At 35.8% G+C, this 24,741-nt stretch overlaps 1 protein-coding gene across 14 annotated transcripts in view; it reads right to left on the reverse strand.

Moving 5' to 3' along the window:
* SOX6 (SRY-box transcription factor 6) overlaps window positions 1–24,741 on the reverse strand; it is a 625,789-nt gene that overhangs the window by 208,177 nt on the left and 392,871 nt on the right. For all 14 annotated transcript variants that reach the window (XM_068554456.1, XM_068554455.1, XM_068554467.1 and 11 more), the window contains 2 exons: window positions 5,316–5,488; window positions 2,452–2,520 (listed from right to left, as the gene is read on the reverse strand). In XM_068554456.1, the coding sequence (XP_068410557.1) occupies window positions 2,452–2,520; window positions 5,316–5,488 (242 nt within the window). The remainder of the gene's footprint in view (window positions 1–2,451; window positions 2,521–5,315; window positions 5,489–24,741) is intronic.

Consider the following 24,741-nt stretch of genomic DNA (forward strand, 5'->3'; position numbering starts at 1 on the left):
AAAACCTTATTTGAAAATACAGTGAACCCATTCCCCTTCCAAAAAAACAACTAGAAGTCTGAATATCAAATACATGCTTTGTAAGTGTCAGAGATTAATATGTTTTGTGTAAGGAGAAGTGTTTTTCAGTATTTGAAAAATTCTTTGAATGGTCTCATGCTCGATAAGATAAATACTGACAAGATATGCAGTGAAGCAGTACCTCAGGACAGAATAAACTATAAATATAGGTTATTGCCTCCTCTTATTTTTTAAAATATGAATTCGTGTTACAAAGAATCCCATATTTCTAAAATTAATGTAACTATTTTGAATCTCTCTATGATTTTATAATTTATACTGCTGAGATCAAAGCCTGATTAGCTTCAATTTTTAAAAATTTAAACAATGAGAAATATCTACAAATTTAAAAGCAATTAAACTTCTATTAAAACACTTGAAAAACCAACTTTCTTGTCTTCTCAAATTGAACATTCTGATGAATAATATTTTAAGATCATGTCCTATAGTTTCCTGAAAAAGATATTAACTTTATATAGTCAAGTTACAACTATAAAATCATATGTAATCAATAAATGCCTATAATATTTCATTAAAATACTTTGATTTTGTTGCTATTCATCTGAGATCCTCAGTACAACAGGCAAACGTCAATTAAGACAGCCAGTTAATGCAAACAACTTTGGACTAAGAAGTGAAATATATTCAAAATAAACAAAGAAGTAAGTAATAAAGAGGTAGTAAAAACATTACTAGTAAGTAACTGATATGAGAACATCTCAGGGAATTTCTTCCATTTCTGCTTTACAAATAGGAGAAACAGAGAGAACTAAATGATCAGGTTAGGTTATTTAACACCTACTGAGTTCTTAGAGAGGGATCTAGAGAAAAATGTAGGAAGCCACAGGCTAAAAATCTTGACCTTAGCAGTGGGAGACACACTGAAAATTCTAATAAGGGCAGAACAAGGGAACACCTGGACAGTTATTTAATTAAGGATCTCAGCATGAGTCATGAGGTATCAGGATGAGAAATTATTTCAAGATTTAATTATAAAGGCTGACTGTCCCAAATGCCAGAGATATACCGTCTCCTCTATGTTTGGATTCTGTATTTTGAAACATACAGACTTGAGTATGGAATATAGAATCAGAACTAATTAAAACAGCAACAACAACAACAAACACTGGTTAAGACCTCCTAGTAAAGACACCTGGACAAAATGCCAAATTAGGTACAGGTACTTCTTCAGGCACCAAATTGGTATTTTAAATGCAGTGACTACTACCTGGAACACTAAGTGTGATTACAAAATGAAGCAAAAATCTAAGTTAAAATCACTGGCTTTCATCAGTGAGGTGAAATAAGTTATGACTTTATGTAAATGATTTTTTAAAATATAGGAAGGTGTGATACTAATCTCAAGGAAAGGACTAATATAATTCAGAATATACCGCCCCAACTAGGCTGAACCATAGATCCCAGTGGTTAGAAAATATCTACAGCAACCAAGAGAAACCCAGAGACTGTGGTGGATACATATAACTCTGGGATCAATATTCCTGAGGATTAATCACCAGACAACCAGTTGCTTATTCTAAGGCTTTCTAGAAGTCACACACCTATGTTCCTATTCAAAAATGGAGACCACTTCCCTTACCTATGTCAAAAAGCTGTTAGCTGAATTAACGATCAAATTTCTAAAGGAATGACAGAAATCAGAATTCTTTCCCAGGCCCATGCAATTATGATCTACATATTGTGTTAACCTGCCACAAAAAAAAAAAAAAAGAGAGAGAAAAGAAAAGAAAAGAAATGAAGAAAAAAAAAAGAAAGAAAACAAAAGAAAAAGGAATTTCTAAAGTGTGTTACAATTATTCCAGAACAAGTTTTTCTTCCTTTCTAGACTATAAGCTTCTTGAAGACAGACAATTACTTATTAATCTTTATGTTCTCTTCAGTGCCTAGCAGAAATGCAGTTAATATCTGTTAAAGAACAAATTAATTATTACCAACCTTTTCCTAGGTCATAAGATTCTTCTCATAATTGGCCCAGACAGTCCTAACAAGCAAATAAACAGAAGCTTCTACCCATGATACTATTAGATGGTAAAATATAAAGCAGCAAGTAGTTTGTGGCAATAAAACTAGCATGTGTATGCTACCTTGGAAACCATTAGGTTTCCACCAGGTTGTGTTAGGCAAATGGCAGAAGGAAAAAAAGATAAGGTTTATTCTGCTTACGCATCACATCAGAAAAGAATGCTTAGACTACCACCAAGTCGATATTTTCTACATCCACTTATACAGTTGTATACAACATCCCTGAATAACAAACAGCCCTATTGGTGCTGTTTATAAGAGAAGGGTGCATTTGCAGCATTTTAAATTCCATTTTCAAGGAGAAAAGTATCTAAGTATAATCAGACGAGAGTAATAAAATACACTGACCTGGATCTGTTGCTGCAGGAGATTAATTTTGTGCTGCTGTTGCAGAAGTTGCTGCTGTTGTCTTGCAATCTATCAGAAATAAAGTTTCATTAAGTTAAAATGAAATGCTTACACCTTTGCCATTACCTCAGGTACCTCTCCTGGTATTACAAGGATGCTTTACTGTACTTCTACATGAAAGAGTTCCTACAAAATGAGAGAGGCAGAATCAGAAAGTTGGAGAAAAGGAAATATTTCAAACAGGTGCCATCTCTCTGCTTGCCCCTAAATCTTTACCTGTACATGAAAACTACCCCCTTGTATTACATTTGTGAGCAGTTCATCTATATCTGCACTGGTCATCTGGAAAGAATGGGAATTTCAAAATCTCATCCTTGAAGAATAAAAACAGGAAAACTCTGGCTACATTCTTCTAAGGAGCTTAATTTGTATTTAAAAAGTAAAATCTGTAAGCAAAGATAGGAAAGAACTTTCTATTACTTATAATATGGCTACTTTGGTGAAACCTTTTCTACTGTAAAGATTTTCAGAACTGATAACACAAATATTGTCAAGGGAGTGCCAAAAAAATACAGCAAAAGGCAAAAACCTTTATCTTTTTTTGTTGATATAATGTGTAATGTACAAAGCATTTTTAAAAACAAACACAATTTAATATTTATTCACATCCTTTGGAGGGTAATGTGTTAGTTTTACAGTACAGGATCCACATACAAGTTTTGTATTCCCTGCTTCACCCAACAATCAAATTCAACATCTTAGCACATCATCTCGTCTATAAAAAGAAACATTAACTACTTAATGCAAGCCCTATTGAAGACTGAAATCTGCCCCTCAGGAGAGCAGGGAACTTCTGTAGGATAATGGTGTTTACTATAAAACAGGAGTTAGGTGTCAGGCTACTTATTACCTCAAAATCTGAGCTGCTGGAGTCTGAAGCCCATGGGAATGCCCCTTAGTGAAAACACTCACTGCCAACCTAGGAAGCCAGAGAAAAAAATGGCCAGAAAGCACTTAGAAGGACTTGGTTTAGTGGTGCCCTATAGGCAAGAGTTATGTTCTTCCTATTCCTTCTATTTCCAAAATATTCTAGAATGGACAATGTTGGAAGTGGAAATGAGTGTGAACCAGCCCTCAGCTGTATACTTCCTGAGTCCTTTTGATATTTTAGCATAGAGTAGAGGGACACACCCAAATCACATTCCTTTCAGCAGAAGATGACAAATAGCAATCTGCCCCCAAATGTGGCTTAATGGTTTCTGGTGATGACTGGTTCATACTGGAAGTCATGATAAAGTTACCCCTAACGAAGGGTACAGTTTGAGAAATGGGATCACTCCTCCCCAAAGCTTTATAAGCAAAATGGAAACAGTATTTAATCAGTTTGGAAAGGCCCACTCTGCCTATCACCATTCAAATCAGAAATGGACAACTCACTCTGCAATTCTAGGTATACATGCTGGATCTCTGAATATTTATTTCCTCTTAGCCATCCAGTGAAACACCACTAGACATCTAATATTGATGGTCCCTCCTAAATGATAAAGTGCTGCATAGAAATGCATCCAAAACACCACAGTGCAATTACTATCATCCACTCTAGATGTATGGGTTTGACACAGTGAAGTATGGTACATAAGCACCATGTGGCTCAAATTCTGAATTTTATTTGCCAATCGGTTGAGCTACATGCTTGCTTCATTGAGCATGACAACCTAGTTTTAAGTGTCATTTAATTTTCATTTTGAAATATAATTACAAAGTGTTCACTGTAAGATATCACTCGTCTGCAAATGTGTCAAGATTAATTTGTGCTAGCTTATTCACAAGTGTCAATAGTTAATTACTGTGTCATCTCTGGATAGCTAAATGACATTCTAACTTCTGATTTTTTACAGTGTTCCTTTATGTTATTTTCCATTAGGGGCTGAGTCCATATCCCTACATGTGGGCAAATATTCAAGCATGTAAAATACCACACGTCACAACTCATTAAAATCAACAGAGCATATATTGCTCTATATACCCCTATAAAATACATTTAACTGAAAAGATAATTCCAGTAATAATGTCAGATTCCTAAAAAGTGCACATTAATTTGGGTCTATCTGATCTAAAGCATCAGGGACTACTCTATAGGATCATTGTTATTAGATTAATGCACTCTTATGAGACGGGAAAAACATTTGGGAAAGTGATTTATTTTTTAAAAGATACACACAAACTTTGCTATTTTTCTTCCTTCTCACTTCCAAATCGATGAAGTCAAATTCTTCCAGGAGCCATGTGTTAATTTGTTTTTAATGATTTACCTATGCTATAAATAAAGTGACCATATAATTTATCATCCAAACCAGGACAACTTTTGCAAGTGGAAGAAGGGAGTATTAATAATTACTCTGGAAAACAGACATTAACCAGAGCTATTCTGGAAAAACTGAGACATATGGTCACCCTAGCTTGAACCAGTGACCTGAAAGATTCTCAAAGTTTTTCTAGACCAGGATCCTCCTTTACTGGATGAGAGAAGAGTAAGGCCCAGAGAAAAGCGATTTACTCATGGTTAAGCTACATTGGGAATATACGTGATGCCTACATGAATAAGTATCCCCAAGTAATTAATCAAATCCAAATGTTCTGGAACAATGTTACCATTTCAGTTATGCCCAGTTGCTATGACGCCTTTCTTTGTCCTCCACATATATTCCCTCAGTATTCTCGGTGACCCTGGATTTCCAGAAGGCTTCTTTCTTTCCTTCTTTCTTTTAGGAAGGCTTATGACAAATAAACCAATCAATGTGATTACTCGCTGAGCTTGGCACATTCCACACCTCCAGTTCATCAGCTCCTTTTGCAGGGCTCACCTGTTCTTGCTGTTGGCGAGCAAGGTCCATTTGCTGCCGTTGTTTCTCAATTTGTGAGGCTGCCAGTTTTTTCTGTTCATCATGCGCTGCCAGGAGCTGCTCCCGTAAACTGATCAGCTGGGTAATCATGGTAGAGAGCTGCCGTTCTTTTTCTGCCAAGCTCTCAGGTGTACCTAAAATGGAAGCGAAAAGATATCTCACAAGTTTGAGAAAAGTCTGAATGAATTAGGGAAGCGAGTGGGTGGGCAGATTTAGAAAGGGACTACCCTGGGACACTTAAATATCTGGGACAATAAGTGGAGGTCACTGTAAGTGCAGGAGCTCTATGGAGTAGCAATGGAATGAACGCTAGGGTTAGTCATCGCCCCTGCCAAGAAAAAGGACTGTTGCCAATACAATTCTCACTCACTCTTCCCTCTTGCTCTTTAAAACAAAACAAAACAGAACAACCTACTCCATTCTCTCCCTTTCACCACATTCCCCTTCCCTCCCCACCCAAATCTATCTGATCAAGCTAGGAATCTTATGTTATTTAGTACCAAAGATTAGAAACTATGGGTTGTATTAATATTCTATAATCAACCTCTACCCGCAATGACTGACAGAGGATCTAAGACATAATAGGTGCTTAAATAATGTTACTTAGGAATTTTCTGATCACTGCCCTCATAAGATTTTTCTATTGTGCAAAGATCTGTCTCTGAATCTCAGAAGTCAGAGGTCACTCTTGGCCACGGGATGAGTGCTACAGAAAGAAAAAAAAATCTGTCTTGCCTCAAGGTAAGAAAGAATTGAAACTGATTTTTTTTCTGGTGACGGGATCAAGCTAAAGTTCCCAAGTTCATCCTTAAAGGCAATAACGTTGCTTGGGGGGCTCCCTCACCCCTTTGTCATTTGTCACTCTTCAAAGGGAAAAAACACATTCGAGGTTGAAAAGGTTATGATGTCGCTGCACACCTACGATATGCACTAATGGTGCTGAACAGTCTATTTATGGGCAAATTGCACAGCTCTCCTAAGTAAAGGGTACAGAATCCTTTTGTGAATCTAAATTAGAGCATTTTGCCATAGTATAAGATAAGAATTTCAACCCACAACCCACTGTATTTGAGCACACAGGTTTCATTATGAAGAAATGATCTATGCTTTGAAAGCTTTTCAGAAAGATGCCACCAGCTGTCAAAAGAGATAAAGATTGCCAATTTTTGTGTGTGTGGAAGGAGGAGACTTCCAATCTCCTTATGAAACCCCCTCATTCCTGCTGGGAAAGCACCAGGACAATCTGAGAATCTGAACGTATTTTAATTAGGAATGGGCCTATTTTTTGAGTGGGTCCAGGGAAAAGCGAGCCTTCAGGTGATGCTGGCTAGCACGTACTAGTGTATGATTCCCACAAGGTAAGGCTGATAAGCTACAATATTTAGAATTACCTTGGTATTCTTAATGCCAATTAAAGTCCTTAAAAATAAATAAGTAAATACATAAATAAACTGTCAATATCCCATATCCCTTAAAGATTTACTGAGCTGAAAGGTGGCCTAAAATCAAAATTAAAAGAAAAATAAGATAGTGAAATGATGTTAGAAAATGTACTCCACAGATAAGGAAACAAACACTGCATCAAGGATAGTGACCAGCTGTTCCTTCTAGCTACTGAAAGTGATTTTTTTTAATGAGTTTTTATTTCAGCAATAGGAATTTCAGCTTGGTGAAAGAAAGAACTTCTTGATCCAGAAATGTTAAAATACAAAATCAGGTTCTTGGAGGGGATCATAAAAATCTCCTCCAAAGCACAACAAGCTCAACTAATACAAATGTTAATGATATATAGGAATGAGAAGACATAAAACAAGTATGGAATTTACTTACTCATTTCATTAAATTTTAATTAAAAAAATATTTCTTGAATCTCAGGTACTATATCAAGAACTAAGGATACTGATACCATACCAAGAAAATGCACAGTTCCCTTTCACCTTAATCAAGTAATCACACATATAAATGTAAACTACAACTAAATAAGAATTATAAACAGGACAGACATTTGGGGGGAGATTGAACCAAGTTTGGGACGCTCAAGTGTAGGGAAGTTATGCCTGACAAAGTAACAAGTTAACAGGAAGATGAAGAGTTAACTAGGCAAAGAGTTGGAGGGTGGTCAAGGAGCTTTTCAGTAGGAGAAAACAACATAGGCAAAGGCCCTGTGAGGGGGAAGGTGGTGGTGGAGAGTGTCAGTGTGTTCCAGAAATTGAAAGAAGGTAGTAAAACTTAAATAAGAAAAACAAAGGAGAGTAGAGGACCAAATGAGGCTAGGAATGTAGGAAAAGTTCACACCATTCAGCTCCTTATAGACCACGCTGGATGAACTTCATGTTTATTCTAAGAAAATTTCAAAATCACTGAAGTACTTTAAACAAGAGATGATGTGGGTGTTCTGGCTACAGTGTGGAGAATAGTTTGGAAAGTTATGAGAACAGATAAATGGGGTTTATTACATATACTTTTTGGCAACATTCTGATCTACGTGTAATTATCTTGTTATACCTATGTATATGAGGTGAGTTAAGAGAAGACTTACTGGATACTGGGAAAGTTACCGTACCATAATTCTTTGTTAATAAAGAAGAGCATTCATTGGAAATTTTGTTAATAAAGAAGAGCATTCATTGGAAATTTTGGGCAAGGACCAATACAAGAGTTGAATCTGGTATTTAGATTCTCCAGTAAAGACTGGAAAATTTTCTCTTCTCTCCCAGGTTAAACTTTGTCTTTTCAAAAATCTTCAATATATTTCCCTTTCTCCTCTGCATAGGAAACAGAGAAGCTGAAGATAACACACAAATGGCTTCTTAGCCTCTTCTGTTCAAGGTGAAGCCAACAGGTCTATAAATGCATTGGTGCTTCCAATACTAATAGACGTGTATTTCTGAATTTACAGAATAACACCATTTAACTGAATCTTTTTACAAATCAGCATGACACTCAAATTGTTTAATTGTAAAAATTCAATGACACCTAAATAAGTCTTTCATTGAACTTAAAAGATACATGTTTAAGAAGAAAACAAGCCAGAGATCAGTATGTTTAAATTGAAGAGTTGGGTACTCATATAAGGCTGTTGTTATCTTTTCCTTAAATTTGAGAAGCACATATGTATTTTGAATACATGTGAGTGGCATGACAAATGCAGTTGGAATGAAATGTAGTAGTAAAACAAATCTAAAATTGCCCTTGAAATGGGAAATACACATGTGGATATATATGTATACACACACACACACACACACATTAGCCTACACATTTAGAGAATGTAAGCTGTTGTATGGTGTAAATTGATTTCTAGTTAATTTGATCCCCAAGCGACTATATATACATATGTGTGTGTGTGTGTGTGTGTGTGTGTGTGTGTGTGTGTGTAGTCATTTTTCTGTTCTATACCCATTGTATCTATTCACATATAGTGGTTTAAACCCAGGTATTTAAAATCCATGGTGCTGGATTTTTGTTTTAATTAACAGCAAATATGTATGCAGCTATAATAAAAGCAACGCCAAATCTAAATCACGCTGACCAACCAACCTGCGAACACAAGTTATTTCATCTCAAAAATACTAGTTTAATTGAACATGAAACTTTGCCATAGCAAAGGAACTACAACTGCGAGAGCTGCTGAAAAAGCAGACAATTTATGGGACATAGTGGGGCAGCCTAAATACATATTAAGGAAGGCAAACGACCATACATTGGGTTGGCCAAAAAGTTCGTTTGGTTAATGAATACATTGTTCAATAAAGTTCTTTGTGAAAATGAAAAATGTGTCTTTTATTTTTACTCAAAACCGAATGAACTTTTTGGCCAACCCAATAGAATGCTCTTATGAGGTAGGCTAACTCTATGTTAAGAATATCTTGTCTTAAATCACTTAGAAAAAAAGCAGATCAGATCCTGAGGATCTGCCCAGGCCAGCAGAGGTCATCAGTAGCTGCCTACATCATCCGTTTTACATCCTTCAGGCTATCTTAAAATGATTCTCTAAAAAGCATTGCCAGAAAATAGTCTCTCCTCCACAAAAACAGAAGTAGTTTCATAAACCAAAAAAAGGGAACCAGCAAAAAAGAGCTTCCATACACAGCTTCTCTACAAGTTAGGGCGCCTGCTTTTATCCAATATCACACACAGTGTGCGCCTGACACTCTCCGCTGTAAACTGTATCTATTCTCCAACTACAAAGACAGTGCAGTAGGGGGTTTTTTTTGGTGTTTTTTTTTTTTTTTTTTTTTTTTTTTTTTCCATGGGGTCGTCTTTATCCCCAAACCACATCTGTCTTGAGTTTCTCTTAGATTAGTCAGGTGGATCAGTGCTCCCCAGGGCCTGCTCCAGCTGAAGTATTTTAATTTGACTAAACACCTGATTTATTTTATCTCTCCGATGAGAAAGGCAGTTTGTCTTAATAGAGCCTGTCAGCCCACAGCCCCATTCACAGCAATTTACAGGCAGCCAGGGACGCTGGAAGAGAAGAGTGCTGTGATTCTGTATTTTATCCTCCTCCAGAAAGCACCTAAAAGCAGCTATTCACTGCTACTGCATGTGGCATTTTAGAACTGAATTAGCTTTTTATTCAAGTAACTACACTTGTTGTGAATAGCTTATCTGTAAAATTGCTACATTCACTACTGATTTTATTAACCTTTGGCTCTATCACAAAATGGTCTTCAGTTAGGAAAGACCTTTAAAATTGACACATTTTTTTTTCTTAGGGGGCTTTATTCCAGTGACTTCAGATTTACTGAGTTTGATCCATTGAATTTTTACCAGTTGTACTTAAAATTTTGAGTCTCAATAGGAAGTCAATAGTGCGTAAATAAGGAAACACTTTTCAAAATGTAAATACAGCAGCAATTTCCCTCATCAAAAGTTTTCAAATACTATCTTTCACCATAACAGTTTCAAAATCAGCCCTCTAGCCTTTTTTGGTCATAATCTGAAGAACTTGAAAAAAATTAACTAAAATAGACTATTTATTTTAAACTTTACAAACTATAACTACCTGTCCCTAGGCCCAAAGCCAACAGAGAAAATTCAAAATAGATGAGAATTTGGGTAAAATAATAAGACAATTAGGATAAATCCCTTCTTGATATAGAATGAAAAATTAAAATTCATTTAAAATTTATTTAATTCTTTTTTTTTCATGAGCTCATAAAAGTTAGCACCACAATCTGCTAGTTAATTTTGCCCATGTAAAATATGCATAATTACAATCAGTGGTGCTAGAAATAAGACTGGGCATTGGGAAGTCCCTAAAGACTCCACATCTGGACAAGGGAGGCACCTTGCAGAGCACTTCACTAAATGGATTTGCCTCACCTCTTTTACAATATTCCCGTACCTAGGACTTTTACAATATAAAAGTCTTAAACGGGTCACTCTCTTAATGGCTGTCCCCTGAAAGTGGATCACTGCTATGTGGTGATGACTAAGTTTTTCTAATGAGAAAACCCAGAAACAAGCACAGCAGTGGAAAGAGAGACAGAGAAAATTAGAAACGGGGGTGTGGGGGAGAGAAAAAGAAAGAGAGGTGGGAGGGGAGAAACAAAGAGGGAAGTAGAGAGAGAGGGAAAGAGAATGAGCAAGGATGGCTAAATTAATTTTTGTGAGTTTCTCTGCACGTTTTTTATTTCTTCATATTTATGAAACGAAGGGCAACGGTGTTAAAATGCAATGTTCACCAAGCCAAATAAAACTAACATTAACAAATGGCATTATCTAGAAATGTGTCCTAGCAAATTGAAAATAATACTTCTATCTAACCATTCTCCTTTATTGGATCACATACTACTTTAACAAAGTTAATAGGACTAAACAATGAAATTACAAGAAGCCTGGGCATGAACAGTGTGTTTGGAACGATGGGGAGGGGTGGCAGTAACACCGGAGTGGAATTCTGATAGAGATATACTTTTCCACATCAATCCTGGAAAGGATTAAAGAACTTAACAATAATTCCAAGCAGCATCAATCAAGGAACTCAGCCAACAACCCAGAAAGATTTTAAATTCAGTTGAAAAGAAAAGCTCTTAAGAGTCAATTCCCTAGTCAGTTCTAATTTTTTTAATGGACATTGTTTGAGAAGAAAGACAAAATACAATGCTAGTCATAAAATAAAGCTGCATTTGATCTTTTCTGCCCACAGGTAACCTGGTTAAACTGCTGTGTCTCATACTGCAGCCTCCTCACACATCAGATGGGCTGTGATGTCTCCACTTCACAAGCTCAGTCCATCATTTAGCATTGGCCTTTTTTGATATAGCCTTCTTTTAAATGTCACAAAATAGGACAGCAAAAAGTCAACAGAAATAAATAGGGTAAGCTGAAGAAACTAACAGTCTATCAGAAGGTCCCCTGATAAAAGTTACTTTGTGGTGACTGCCTGAGAAAGGAACCCCTGTCCCAGTATACTATAGCAGCTAATTTGAGTTCTGAACCCAACAGCAGTTTTAAAAGCTTTCCACTCAAAGGGCCCCAGTGCATCATAAAGATAAAGGATTTCAGTACAAAACCACCACAAAGACCTCTATTATCTTATCAGTCTTTGGTTACAACAGCTGAACCAATATGACTAAATTCTGAATGACTTTTTTCAAAAGAGCAAAATACTGGAATTTCTTTGTTTTCTCATCAGTCAGTTATTGTCATTGCTCCCATATGCTACTATCCACTCCTTAGTAAATAAAAAGTTTAATAAATGCAGCGATTGTGCTCTTAGGAATCACTTAGGGACCACTACACAGGAAGTGTGGCTCAGGATTGAGGTACAGGCTGGGTTTGTTTTCACCCGATGTATGAGAATTTCCTTCTTAAGATGTAAACAGCTCTCACTTAAAATGTCATTAAAATCTTACTGTGTATGAACAAGAGGAGGATACCCGGGAACTCCCTAAATTAAGTTCAATTCTCCTGTCTATTCCAGGCACACTCACCTCTCCTTCAGCTTCCCCTCTTTCTAGCTGCAAAAGGAAGTCTATTCCTGGATCAACTGAGGTCTATTCATGTTGCAGGTCCCAAAAGAGCAAGAACAATCCATGGAATTCTGCCATCTAGGCTCCTAACCTCACAGCTGGGCCTTTAGCCCATTGTGCTTTATTAGCTCATCCTTTTGGGATCCGGAAATGAAGGTATCCTGAAATATCTCTCCTTCAGTAATAAGACAGGCTACCTTCACATTACTGTTCTCTATGGATAATACTTGGTCAATGGCTACATCTCTACAATTTACATACAAAAGGAGTAATTTTATGATCTTTCAGAAACATGAAATTCTTTGGTCCTTTGGGGGAAAAAATTTTTTTTCAATATTGCCACCAAGTGTAATAGGATTGGCTCTTTCTCCAGAAGTTCCATCAGAGCTAGAAGATAGGAAAGTAAGAATTAAGAAAAATAGACCTTATTTAACAAGGTATTGTCTTTTTTTAAATTTATTTATTTATTTATTTATTTATTTATTTATTTATTTATTTATTTATTTTTGGCTGCGTTGCGTCTTTGTTCCTGTGCACGGCTTTCTCTAGTTGCGTCGAGCAGGGGCTACTCTTTGTTGCGGTCCGCGGGCTTCTCATTGCGGTGGCTTCTCTTGTTGTGGAGCATGGGCTCTAGGCACGTGGGCTTCAGTAGTTGCAGCACACAGTCTCAGTAGTTGTGGCTCACGGGCTCTAGAGCTCAGGCTCAGTAGTTGTGGTGCACGGGCTTAGTTGCTCAGCAGCATGTGGGATCTTCCCGGACCAGGGCTCAAACCCATGTCCCCTGCACTGGCAGGAGGATTCTTAACCACTGCGCCGCCAGGGAAGCCCCAAGGTATTGTCTTAAAAGATTTTATGTGGTATCTAATTTGATCATCATCCTAAATGTTGCTTTATTTTCATTTCACAGATGAAAAACTAACTACTAAAAGTAAAGAAACTTGACCAAGTCAGTGTATTTGATTGGATCTGAATTCAGGTCTTCTGATTCCTAATCCAAGGAAGTCTGGGGCCTAAGGGAAAACTAGCTATCTTCCCTTGCCTCAGACTTGAAATACATTGTAGGGAATTTCTAAAAGTTAGGAGCAATGCTCTAAGGGACCTAGAATTTTAATGCCACGTAAGGCTTAGAAATATACAACTTCTTAGTAAGGATTTGTTTACAAAATAAGAAGTTTAAAAGATAGGCTAGGCAATTAGACAACCAAAGAGGTGAATAAATTGATCTTTGATACCTTATAGATGTAAGAACAGATCTTGATATTAGGTGATACACCTGGAGTTACTCAGGAAATTAGCACCTAGCCTGGTAGTCAAGATCCTCTGTTACGTTTATTCCCCAAACCTCTTTCTCCTTAGTCTCCTCAATGAGCATATGGCCTCCTGGTTCTGAGCAAATACAAAGATTATGCAGACCATGACATTCCCAAGAATTCTAGATACAATATTTACAACACCCATGAAAGGCTGAAAAATATACTCAGATATTTCACACATCAAAGTTCACTGCTGTCATGGGGTGCAGTGTGCCTGCAGGCTGTGATAGTAAGGTGCTAGCCAAGAGGAAGTTACCTGGAGAAATCTAGCAAGTGTCCCTGGCAAGGTTTGAGGAACCTCTCAGATATAACTAAGGTTTAGGACAGTTGCCTGTACAAACACACCATATACCTTGCCCATTTCTAGGTTGTATTTGTGATTTACCTAGTGTAAATCAGGGGAATCCCTACCCTAGCCCAATATGCCTTATTGTACAATAATAATTGCTTGAACTTACATAGCAATTGCTTTATGCTAGAAAGAGCTATATATGTTAACTCATTTATTCCTCATAACAATCTCATGTAGTAGGTCGTATTGCTTTCTGCATTTTAAAGATGAGGAAATTGAGGCGTAAAACGGTCAAGGAATTGCCCAAGTCCTAAGATATCAAATCACATATCTAAGATTCAAAATCAGGCAGTTTGGCCATAGTCTCTGTCCTCTTAACCACGACGATAAATGGAAAACGGGACTCCTAAATGATCCACCTTCCCAAAACTACTTCACCCAGCCAACAAAGTAGCTGAAATTCTCCTTATAATCTGTTTTTGGGTTTTTTTTTTTTTAAATACAATGTTTCCTGGGGTCCTTAGTAAAATGAAAACTTACCTAGGGAAGTATCTATGATACCCTTTGCTCTTTAAGATAGATCAACCCACTAACACAAAATTGACCTTTCAGTCTAAGTCACAAATGTCCACCATTGTTTGTAGTCATCTTTCATTACTAACTGAATCTCTCACCCATACCCACTCTCTTTCTCTCCCTCTGAACTTATTTCCTCCAAATTCTAAACTCCTGGTGCTGAGACAACCCTCCCGCGACCCCCCCTGCCCCAGTCCCCCTCACCTGGATATCTATGTGTAACTCCACCAGAACTAGTATATGGACCTGGACTCTCAAATCATGGAATTCTGGCTTTTTTCAAAGGCTGATTTGGTTGGTCCTCTGGCTTTTAGTGCCCTTCTTGGCTCCTCTAAGAATCCCCTATTCCAGGTCTGGCATAATGAAATGCATCCCTGACACAAATTACTTGATCAGCAATCTACATAGCCCAGTCCAGACAACCAGTTTGTTCTGTATTGTCTGTAGGTATCAGGGCATCCGAGTGGGCTTGGATGTCGCCAGTGCTAATAAGACTTTGATGGGAAGGTGTGCTAAAATTTTTAAATTAAAACAAAACTGAACCAAGGGAGACTGTTTGTGTTTTTACATACCAATAGATAGTTCACAGTTTCTCAAATTACAGTACTGAGTATCTGATCAGATAACAGGCCAGTAATACAGATTCTACCCATCACAAACTCAGATTATGAGTCTGTAGAGGGAAAATGGAAATGGAAATTTCATATTATTGATTCTAAAATTGCTGTTTTTTGTTCTGTCATAGTTGAATACAGCTGGATAAATATCATGTTCTTTTCATTCTCAATTTTGACATTAACAATGATTTCTGGGTACAATAGGTGCTATCATCATCATTTTATGAAGACACTTTATGTTCAGAAAGCTTTTTTGAAGGTTATCTAATGTTATCCATGTAGAATAGACAATATTCAAGGCATAAATATTAAGGAATGCCAAAGAAAGAAAGACGATTAAAGCCTGGGTCCAGAAATGAGCCAGGGTCTCCCATCACAGGATGATTTTGAACATGCTGAAGTAGAACATGAACAAAATAATTTTTAAAAATTTCTAAGCATTTAAAAAATTAAATTAAAAGTCAATGTATGTTTGGCCTATAAACAAAATCAGTTTAGTCACAAATAGGATGTCCTATTCTCATACTGGGACATTCTCTTACAAATGCATAGATAAGCGTGATTCAAGGTTTTAAAAGTTATGATCACTCTATTCAATAATTACAGGTTACAAATGGAATTTAAAAAGAAGTGTATAAAAATCACTTTCTAATTTCCTATTAGAATGGTTTTAAAACTCAAACTTGCATGAGAGTCTTATGTACAAAGTAAAAAAAAAAAAAATTTAAAAAAGGTCACTTTCTAACATAACTTTTAAATGTTCACAGTTTTACAATTGTCAAATGAATAAAAATAAAGATTTTTAATTTTTTTTTTAACTTGAAGGCAAAAGCTGGATATGTGATCCGGAGGCAGGAAGGGGAAAATATATTACTATTTGAGCCTCATAGGAAATAGGATGCCACAATCAACATGGTGGTACTGAAAAATAACCTCAGGAGTGTTGGACACGACCTTTTGAAGAGGCAAACGTCTGAGAAGGCAACCAAAAGACAATTGCAATAGTTGCATTTAGAGGTGATACTTAAAAAGATCTTTTCTTGTAAAAGGTGATTATAACACCAGTGGTCCCAGAATAATTACAGTGGCAGCAGGCTCTGCAAACATATAGATCTCAAATGATATCCTCCCTCCTGGACTCTCTTGGCTCCCCACCCAGGTTTAAAGGCTCTGCTGCAAATTAGATAAGAATCTTAGTGCTACGCATAATTCCATAAAGAAAACTGGTGGGGAGGAAGAGCAAATGACAGACCACAATGGGTACTTCCTACTGTTAGCTCCGTAAGGGCACGGTCTGTATCACATGCTTCTCTATGACAAAGCACAGGCAGTGCCTACCACTTATTTTGTGCTGAGTAAAGTTAAAATGAACCTAATAACCAACTCTAAATCAGTAGTTCCCAGAATAGTTGGAGATAGGCAGCCAGAGCCATTAACAAACCAGATGGAATTGCTCTGAACTTCAGCAGTATTTGATCCATGTCTGAGTTGCTTTCGGTTTGGTAACCATTGTAACTAACTGAATTTAATGGCTCTCCCCACTGCTGTGTAAACAGCAGAAAATCAAATCCAATAAAAAGATAGAGATAAACAATAAAATTTGAACAACTAAAGAAATGTAGATTCAGATTCAATAAACATGTTTTTGAGCACATAGGACAGTCCAAATACTTTCTGTGTGCTAGGGTTAATACTTAGCATTTTTATCTGTTTCAACAAACTTGGGAAAATGAGGCTGAAGAAGGTTAAAAATATGTCCAAGATAACATAGCTTATAATTAATAAAGCCATGATTTTAAGCCGGATAGTCTGATCTTCAAACCCAGACTCTTTCCAGTAAACCACAAATGTTTCTTGAAAAAAAAAACCAAACAACTAGTTAAAGACAACGACTTCATAGAGTCTTCATGAAGTCCTTCTGCATTTTTTAAAAGTTAAATACCTTATTGGTAGATATAGTGGTATTAAAAAGGTAAATTAATTTATATTTAAAACTATTACAATTTAATATTATTTAAGTTCTTGTGAATAGTATATGAAGTCTGATGGCTAAGGGGACTGAGTCTACATAAATAGGTTTGAAAATGTTCTACTCAGAAAATGTTGCACCTAGAAATTCAATTTGAATTGTAAGAAAAAAATTTCAAACAGTTCTGTGAACACAAAGCACAATTTAGAAGGCAGAATCAACTAAAGGACTATATAAATTATATGGACTGAGCAATTCTACAGGGAACATTTCAAAGGAATTTACATACATCATTGTATTAACATTTTCTAACACCACCTTCTTCCAATAAAATTGAATTACATGCCAAGACAATATAATCAGAGAACAGGTTCTAACTCTTAATTGCCCAAAGAACTGCCAAAGGAGTTATAGTTGACTGGCCAACTCATTTGCCTATCTGTATGCCACCAAAGCTCTTTCAGGAGGATGTTTTTTTAAAAGTATACTTTAGATGACAAAATCCATTCTTTGGCTGAGTTTCAAAAGCTGAAAGAATGACCCTGACTGTGTCACTATAGACTGATCCAGATCAGTGTCTTTCAACATTTTAAAATCTATGCCCCTTACTCAGCTTTCTCACTGTACATTTTGTATACTTCCACTAGCCAAGAAGATTTTGTTCAGCTGATTCACTTTCTATACTTTAAGAAAATAATAGGTGTACTCAATAAGCTTTTACAAACTATAAGCAACTTCACTTGAGATTTCTGCCCTAACTTGTCAAAAGAATTTTAATTAAGTTAAATGGATATTTGCAGCTTTTCTTTTACACCTACAAGTTTAAAACAAAGTTGAAAATTTTTAAAGCACTCATTAACTTTATAAAAACAATGCATTCTTACCATCTTATTGACAAATCTATAGCATATCTCTTAATTTCTTTTAAAAAATCTTGGGCTTCCCTGGTGGCACAGTGGTTAAGAATCGCCTGCCAGTGCAGGGGACATGGGTTCGAGCCCTGGTCCGGGAAGATCCCACATGCCATGTAACAACTAAGCCCGTGCACCACAACTACTGAGCCTGTGCTCTAGACCCCGTGAGCCACAACTACTGAGCCCATGTGCCACAACTACTGAAGCCCGCACGCCTTGAGCCCGTGCTCTGCAACAAGGGAAGCCACCGCAATGAGAATCCCCCGCACCGCAACGAAGAGTGGCCCCCGCTCACTGCAACTAGAGAAAACCCGCGCACAGCAACGAAGACCCAATGCAGCCAAAAACAAGTAAATCAATAAATAAAATAAATTTATTAAAAAAAAATCTTCATAGGTTCCTTTCTGTCTATATATTTAACGTGTTATGATTCTAGCAGTATTCAATTACATGCACCAATGACATATTTTACTTTGTTATATTCCATGGCAAAGACAATTTACCTGATCACTTTTTTGACAACAAGAACAGATAAACTCTTCTAAGTTACTCGATATGTCATTTGTTTTTGTTTACTATTAGTTGTTTCCCCAGCACCTAGAACAGTTCCAGACACATAGTAGATCTTCAGTAAATACTTGTTGAAAGGAATTCTATTATGTGAATACATTCATATAATTCATCATCCAAATTAGGACATTTCTTAAATGCCAGGAGGCACCATTAATTAGTACATCAAGAACACATGTGTAAACCAGGACAATCCCAGGAAAGCCAGAACATATGCGTTCCCTAGTCATAACATTCTCATTTAAAGTCAGTTTTTGACTAAGTAATATTACATAAACAGAACTCTGTAGTCAATAAGTAAACTTTATAAAAATTCCATAATATGAATTTTAGGTTGTTGGTAAACCTGAAATATGAGTGACACAATTCTATAGAATAATTAAGCTCAATTCATCACTATTGAAAACATGTAGAAACTCATAATAAACAAATATAAATAACAGACCCCTTATCTAGAATAAACCTAACAATGTAAACATGGTTTCATGAAGCCTGAACAAATGCTCCTTATTTATTAAAGTATTTTGAGGAGAAATTTTTAATTTAACATTCATAGAAATAATCAATCCATTTTCCATGAAATGCAATTCCCAATTGCAATTCACAATTAAGGTCGTGCTCATTTTCCCCATTTTAGAAGAGACAAACTTATAATTTTACTTAATAATTAACTAAACAACACAAAAATGCCCATGTAAAAAATGAGAATATTAAAATATCTAAATCTTACAGCAATATATCATTACGAATTTTAATTTTGATATTAAGTACAGCTGTGTCTTTCATATGATGAAAATATAAACACATAAATCAATGAAAAAGTTATATTTGCTTCTGAAGATTCTAAGACCACCTTGGGTTATATATAATGAAGTAATGAAAATTACTGTAAAGGAAGACTAATGAAAAGTCTTGTTTAGCATAAAAATAATAAAAACTTTCCCACTTTAAGTATAAAATTCAACCGAGTTTTTGGAAATCTTGACAATACTTACAATTCAACAAAAGCCATAAAAATCAATGACCTTTTAATAAACTCCACGGGAAGAGTATTTCCCACAGTTCTACAAGACAATATTAGAAAATCTACATGCCTAGAATTATTCCAGAGAATTTATAGTTTAGTCTCTAAAGAATTAACAGAAACATTGTTTACCCAATTTCTTACAAATACAGCAAAATAAATAATTCCCAAATTATGTTAATTCCCAAATTAAAAGGAAACAACCTATACCTCCAGAACTGAGCTTCATTTGAGTCCTAAATTATATTTTAAAGCTTATACATAGGCAGTTCAAATCAGACATTACCAAGCATAGCTTTTAAAGGGGGGGAGGGGAATAGAAGGTTCTAAATGAAATACAATTCCTACTTTAATCCCATAAATAAATGTATTTAATAAAGTATAGTTAATTACTAAAGACTAACCTATAATTTAAAAACTGAAGACTCTAAACCAAGTGAAGATTAAAAGGCACTGTGAAATCAAGCAAACATCAAGATACAAGAAAATCTATTAAATGTGATTTGGGGAAAAGGGTTCTGTCATTCCCAGAACTTTTCAGGCACTGCTTTATAGGAATACCTGAGTTATGGTGTAACAGTGTTAGTTCATAGGAGCAAAACCTACATCAGATGCAATAGAAATAGTTTTTTCTTTAAAAAAAGGAAAAAAGTCTAAAACACTGAAGTGAGCATTAACTAAAAATTTTCAGGACTGCATAGGTCCAAAAGCAAGTGATTAAAACATCACTACAATCCAATACAACTAAATAGAGATTTGGTGTGAATTTGGAACCAAATTCATTTTAACAATAACTTCATATTTGTATAAAAATTTAGTTTTCCAACATCTTTATTTAAGCAAAAAGTGAATAAGCCAACTCAGAGCAGAAAAAAAGTAGGAGAAAAGTGACTCAAGCATGTATCAGTCTTCTGTGTGGCAAGGAGAAGAAGGAAACAAGCAAGACTCTCCCAAGAAGATTCACAGTTAGAGTTTTGGGCCAGTGTATTCTAGGTAATAAAATATACCTTGGATTCAGGCAAAACACTTTCAAGTTTTAATTATCATTGCAACAAACCAAAGACAAGTGAGTTCCCAGATTATCAGTCATGGTTATAGTCAAATGTAAACACTTAAATCCATTTATGAGCTAAATATAAACATCTGAAGTAGCTGCTGTTTGGAATCATCTGTGTAACTGAGAGCACAGGTAATCAAGATTTGACTACATATACTCTTTTGTTCCTTCCATTTGTTCAAATAAACTGAATAATCAACACTTGGAAAGAGCCAAGAAGAGTTTTCTCTGGCAACCCAAGAAGTATAAGGCAGAGATCGTCAACAAGGGTGAGGTGATCTTATTACTAACATTCATTTCATTATCACTACAAAATAAAAACCACAGTAGAAATTCTACCAGGATAGTAAGTCTATCAAGATAAAAATATACAGAAGTAATTATTCAGTAACAGACTACTCATTTTAACTTTCTTTCTATTTGAGTTAATGAAGTGATAAAAATCTACCATAATAATGGTCTTAGCCTAAAAACTTATGTCAAAATGTGTTTATAAGTTTATTAAATGTTTAGTTTGTAAAGGTGAGTAGACCTGAGTGACAACGTTGTTTCAGCTAATCTGTGCATGAAGATAAGGCAGATATAATAGTAATCAAAACAACCCAAAAAGTATTAGAAAGGGTTTTCACCTACACTAGGTTTTTTGAAACTTAAAACCACCTTGTATGGTAGCTATTATTATCACCACCAATATTATTATTATCACCACCAGTATACAAATGAAGAAAAAGACACGGAGAGGACATAAGATTTACCTAAAATCACACAGCTAGAACTTAAACCCTAACTTCAAGCCTATTTCCCTTTTGACTTCAAAACACCTGTTCCTTCTAGACTGACATTCTGAGAACAAATTTTCTCATCCTGAAGTTTCACAGCTCTCATTAGCATCAAAGTAACAATGTGCTTATTTTTCCCAGTCTGAAGTTCCAGACTGACCCCATACACTGGAGAACTGGAAGAAGATAGAGGGTGTGTGTGTGTGTGTGTGTGTGTGTGTGTGTGTGTGTGTGTGTGTGTGTGTGTGTGTATCTGGTATGTGTATGTAGATATAGCTCCAAATGTATTTTCCAATTTGATTATAAAACAAACTGTTGTTACAAAGCTCATTGCATATCTGAGCTTTTTAAAGGGAAAAAGGAAGCATTATGAAAGAAAAAAAATCTTGCATTTTTCCCAATCAACCCACCTTATTTGTTCCCAATTATTTTCCATCACTGTTCTACTACCGTTAATCTAAATCTGAAGTTGATTTTTTAAATTTTTAATTTATCTTATCTATTAAAAAATAAAGTGAAATGTCTTTTTAAGTATATTTTTGTAGACAATCGTAAACGCAGAAAATCATTGTTGTAAATAATCAAATAAATCATTCAACTCCCAAGATTTACAAATCAGGAAGCTGAAAGCCAGAAGGGGAAAGGGAACTGTCTGTTGTCATACAGTTGATTAGATAGTGACAGAGTTAGGACTAGAACCTACAGGTCCTGATCCTCAGTTCAGAACTCCTTCCACTGTAACATGCCACCTCTTAAAAAATCAGGTGAAATAGAATATCTGCAGGTTCCACATCCTTGGATTCAACCAACCACGGATAGAAAATATTCAGAAAAAAAAAATTCCAGAAAGTTCCAGAAGGCAAAACTTGAATTTGCCCCACTAGTATTTACATTGTATTTACAACTATTTACATTTATTAGGTATTGTAAGTAATCTAGAGATGATTTAAAGTACATGGGAGGATATGCATAGGTTATATGCAAATATCACCTGTTTTATGTAAGGGACTTGAGCATCTGTGGTTTGGAAGGTGGGGTGGTCCTGGAACCAATCCCCCGTTGATACGGAGGGACGAGCATAATCCACTTTAAATCTCTTTCAGAAGACAGTTGATCTCGGTAATTATTTTCCTCAATCCAGTTAAGAAGCAACATGGATTTCTTTACTTATTTTAGCATATTTTTAATTCCTCAAGTCTATCATGTAATCTAACAATGATATGCTAGTCAAATGACAGAAGCAGGGGCTTCCCTGGTGGCACAGTGGTTGAGAGTCTGCCTGCCGATGCAGGGGACATGGGTTCGAGCCCTGGTCTGGGAGGATCCCGCGTGCCGCGGAGCGGCTGGGCCCATGAGCCACAATTGCTGGGCCTGCGCATCTGGAGCCTGTGCTCCGCAACGGTAGAGGCCGCGATGGTGGGGGGACCCGCGCACCGCGATGAGGGGTGGCCCCCGCTCGCCGCAGCTGGGGAGAGCCCTCGCGCAGAAACGAAGACCCAGCGCAGCCATAAATAAATAAATAAAATTAAAAGTATGTGTCACATTTTAAAAAAAAAAGAAAAATTAAAAAAAAAAAAAAAGGACAGAAGCAATCAATAGGAAAACGTTTTAAGAAACACAACTTGTCCAATGATACTAAGACTGTCACTCTGGAACCTCAGCAGTTGAGTTTTCACATGTGCTGGTTTAGGGAGATTGATCATAGTTTAAATGATGCTTTTTCAGAAATAGCAAATTAGGATGTTTTATAGGGAAAACAGTTACATATGGACTTTAAGACTTCAGTGCCCAACATTGCTCAAATTTAACAAGTGGAATACTATGGGCAACAAGAACCTCTGCATTTCATTGGGCCATGTATTTGAAAATCTGAGCGCCTGAGGGGTTCTGCAGAACCCTAATTTCTTTTAAATAAGAGAAAGAGCCATATAAAGAACACTAATCTAAGTTTCTTAGGAAACAAGGGGTCATAACAACAACAGCAACAAAGAAGTGATTAAAAAAAAAATCAGTGGCACTTTGGGGGTGTAAACCAACAGGAATGCAGAAAGTTACAAAGATCTAACAGACAAAACACTCAAGCTGAGGCCAGATAAATCACATACGTTTGTAGCACTTAGTAAGGGTTTGTTGTTTGTTAGTATACAGAGAATGACAGAAATAGGAAAAAATTAAGATTCAAAAATAGTATGATGCTCATCTTATAATTTGCAAGGTGTTTAATAAGAGCTATAAAAATTTTATTATCTATGAAGTTGTATAGTGAAAAGTGACTGGAATTTAAATCAGGATATCTGGGTTCTAGTTTCAGTTTTGCCACTTGTACAGATAGGTCTCTGGGCCTCCATTTCCCCATCTGTAAAATGAGAGTGGACTAGATAATCTGTAAGGACACTTCAGTAATGGGTTATAATTCTAGAAATGTTCCTTGAGTGTAGACTTTCTGCAATTTTAATGTTTTATAAAAATCATTCAATCTTTGCTGTATCTGTTAAGATCATTAATATCTTGGTAGCATGAGATAAAAAATCATTTATGTTACCAAGAAGAATGAATGTAAACATATTGTATATATACTCATTAGGCTAACATTATATATTAACATACAACCCAGCATTAACTCTTCAGATGTGATTTTTTTTCAGTTAATTTTGAGAGTAAACTCCACTGAATTCAAAACATCATTTTCTTTTACCATATGTGACATGATAATTAATGTCAGTTTAGCCAGAAAACTCACTAATTTACAAAATATATTTTTATCTCATTATGTTTACAAAAGAAAAAAACTCTACCGGAATAAAAGCAGAATACATAAGTTGAAGTTACATCATTCTGTAAATGAGGAAATACAACTTTTAATTTTTTGACTTATCACAGTTTATCTGTAAGTTCACTGAGTTTTGCTTGTATATTTTAATAATAATCAGACTGAGGAAGTAGTATGGTGAAGTGTTTAAGAGCAGGGGTTCTGGAGCCAGATTTTAAATATTCAGCTCTACCATTTCCTAGGGATATAACTTTAATCTTATTGATCTCTTATCAAATTGGAATAGTACAGGGTGTCGTACAGACCAAATGAGTTAATACAAGTTCATAAACGTGAAGCAGTTAGAAAAGTGCTTTCACATAGCAAACACTATTATTTGCCAGTATGGTCAAATAACGTACGTATCAAAATCCATTTCAGAATCTATCTTAACAATAAAGAACAAAAGTTATATGATTTTAAAATATTATGATTTATTTTATTCTAAATGTTTAATAAAGTTCTAAAATCACAGACACTTTCATTG

This window comes from Eschrichtius robustus, chromosome 11 (assembly GCF_028021215.1).
Source record: "Eschrichtius robustus isolate mEscRob2 chromosome 11, mEscRob2.pri, whole genome shotgun sequence".
Classification (NCBI taxonomy): Eukaryota; Metazoa; Chordata; class Mammalia; order Artiodactyla; family Eschrichtiidae; genus Eschrichtius; species Eschrichtius robustus.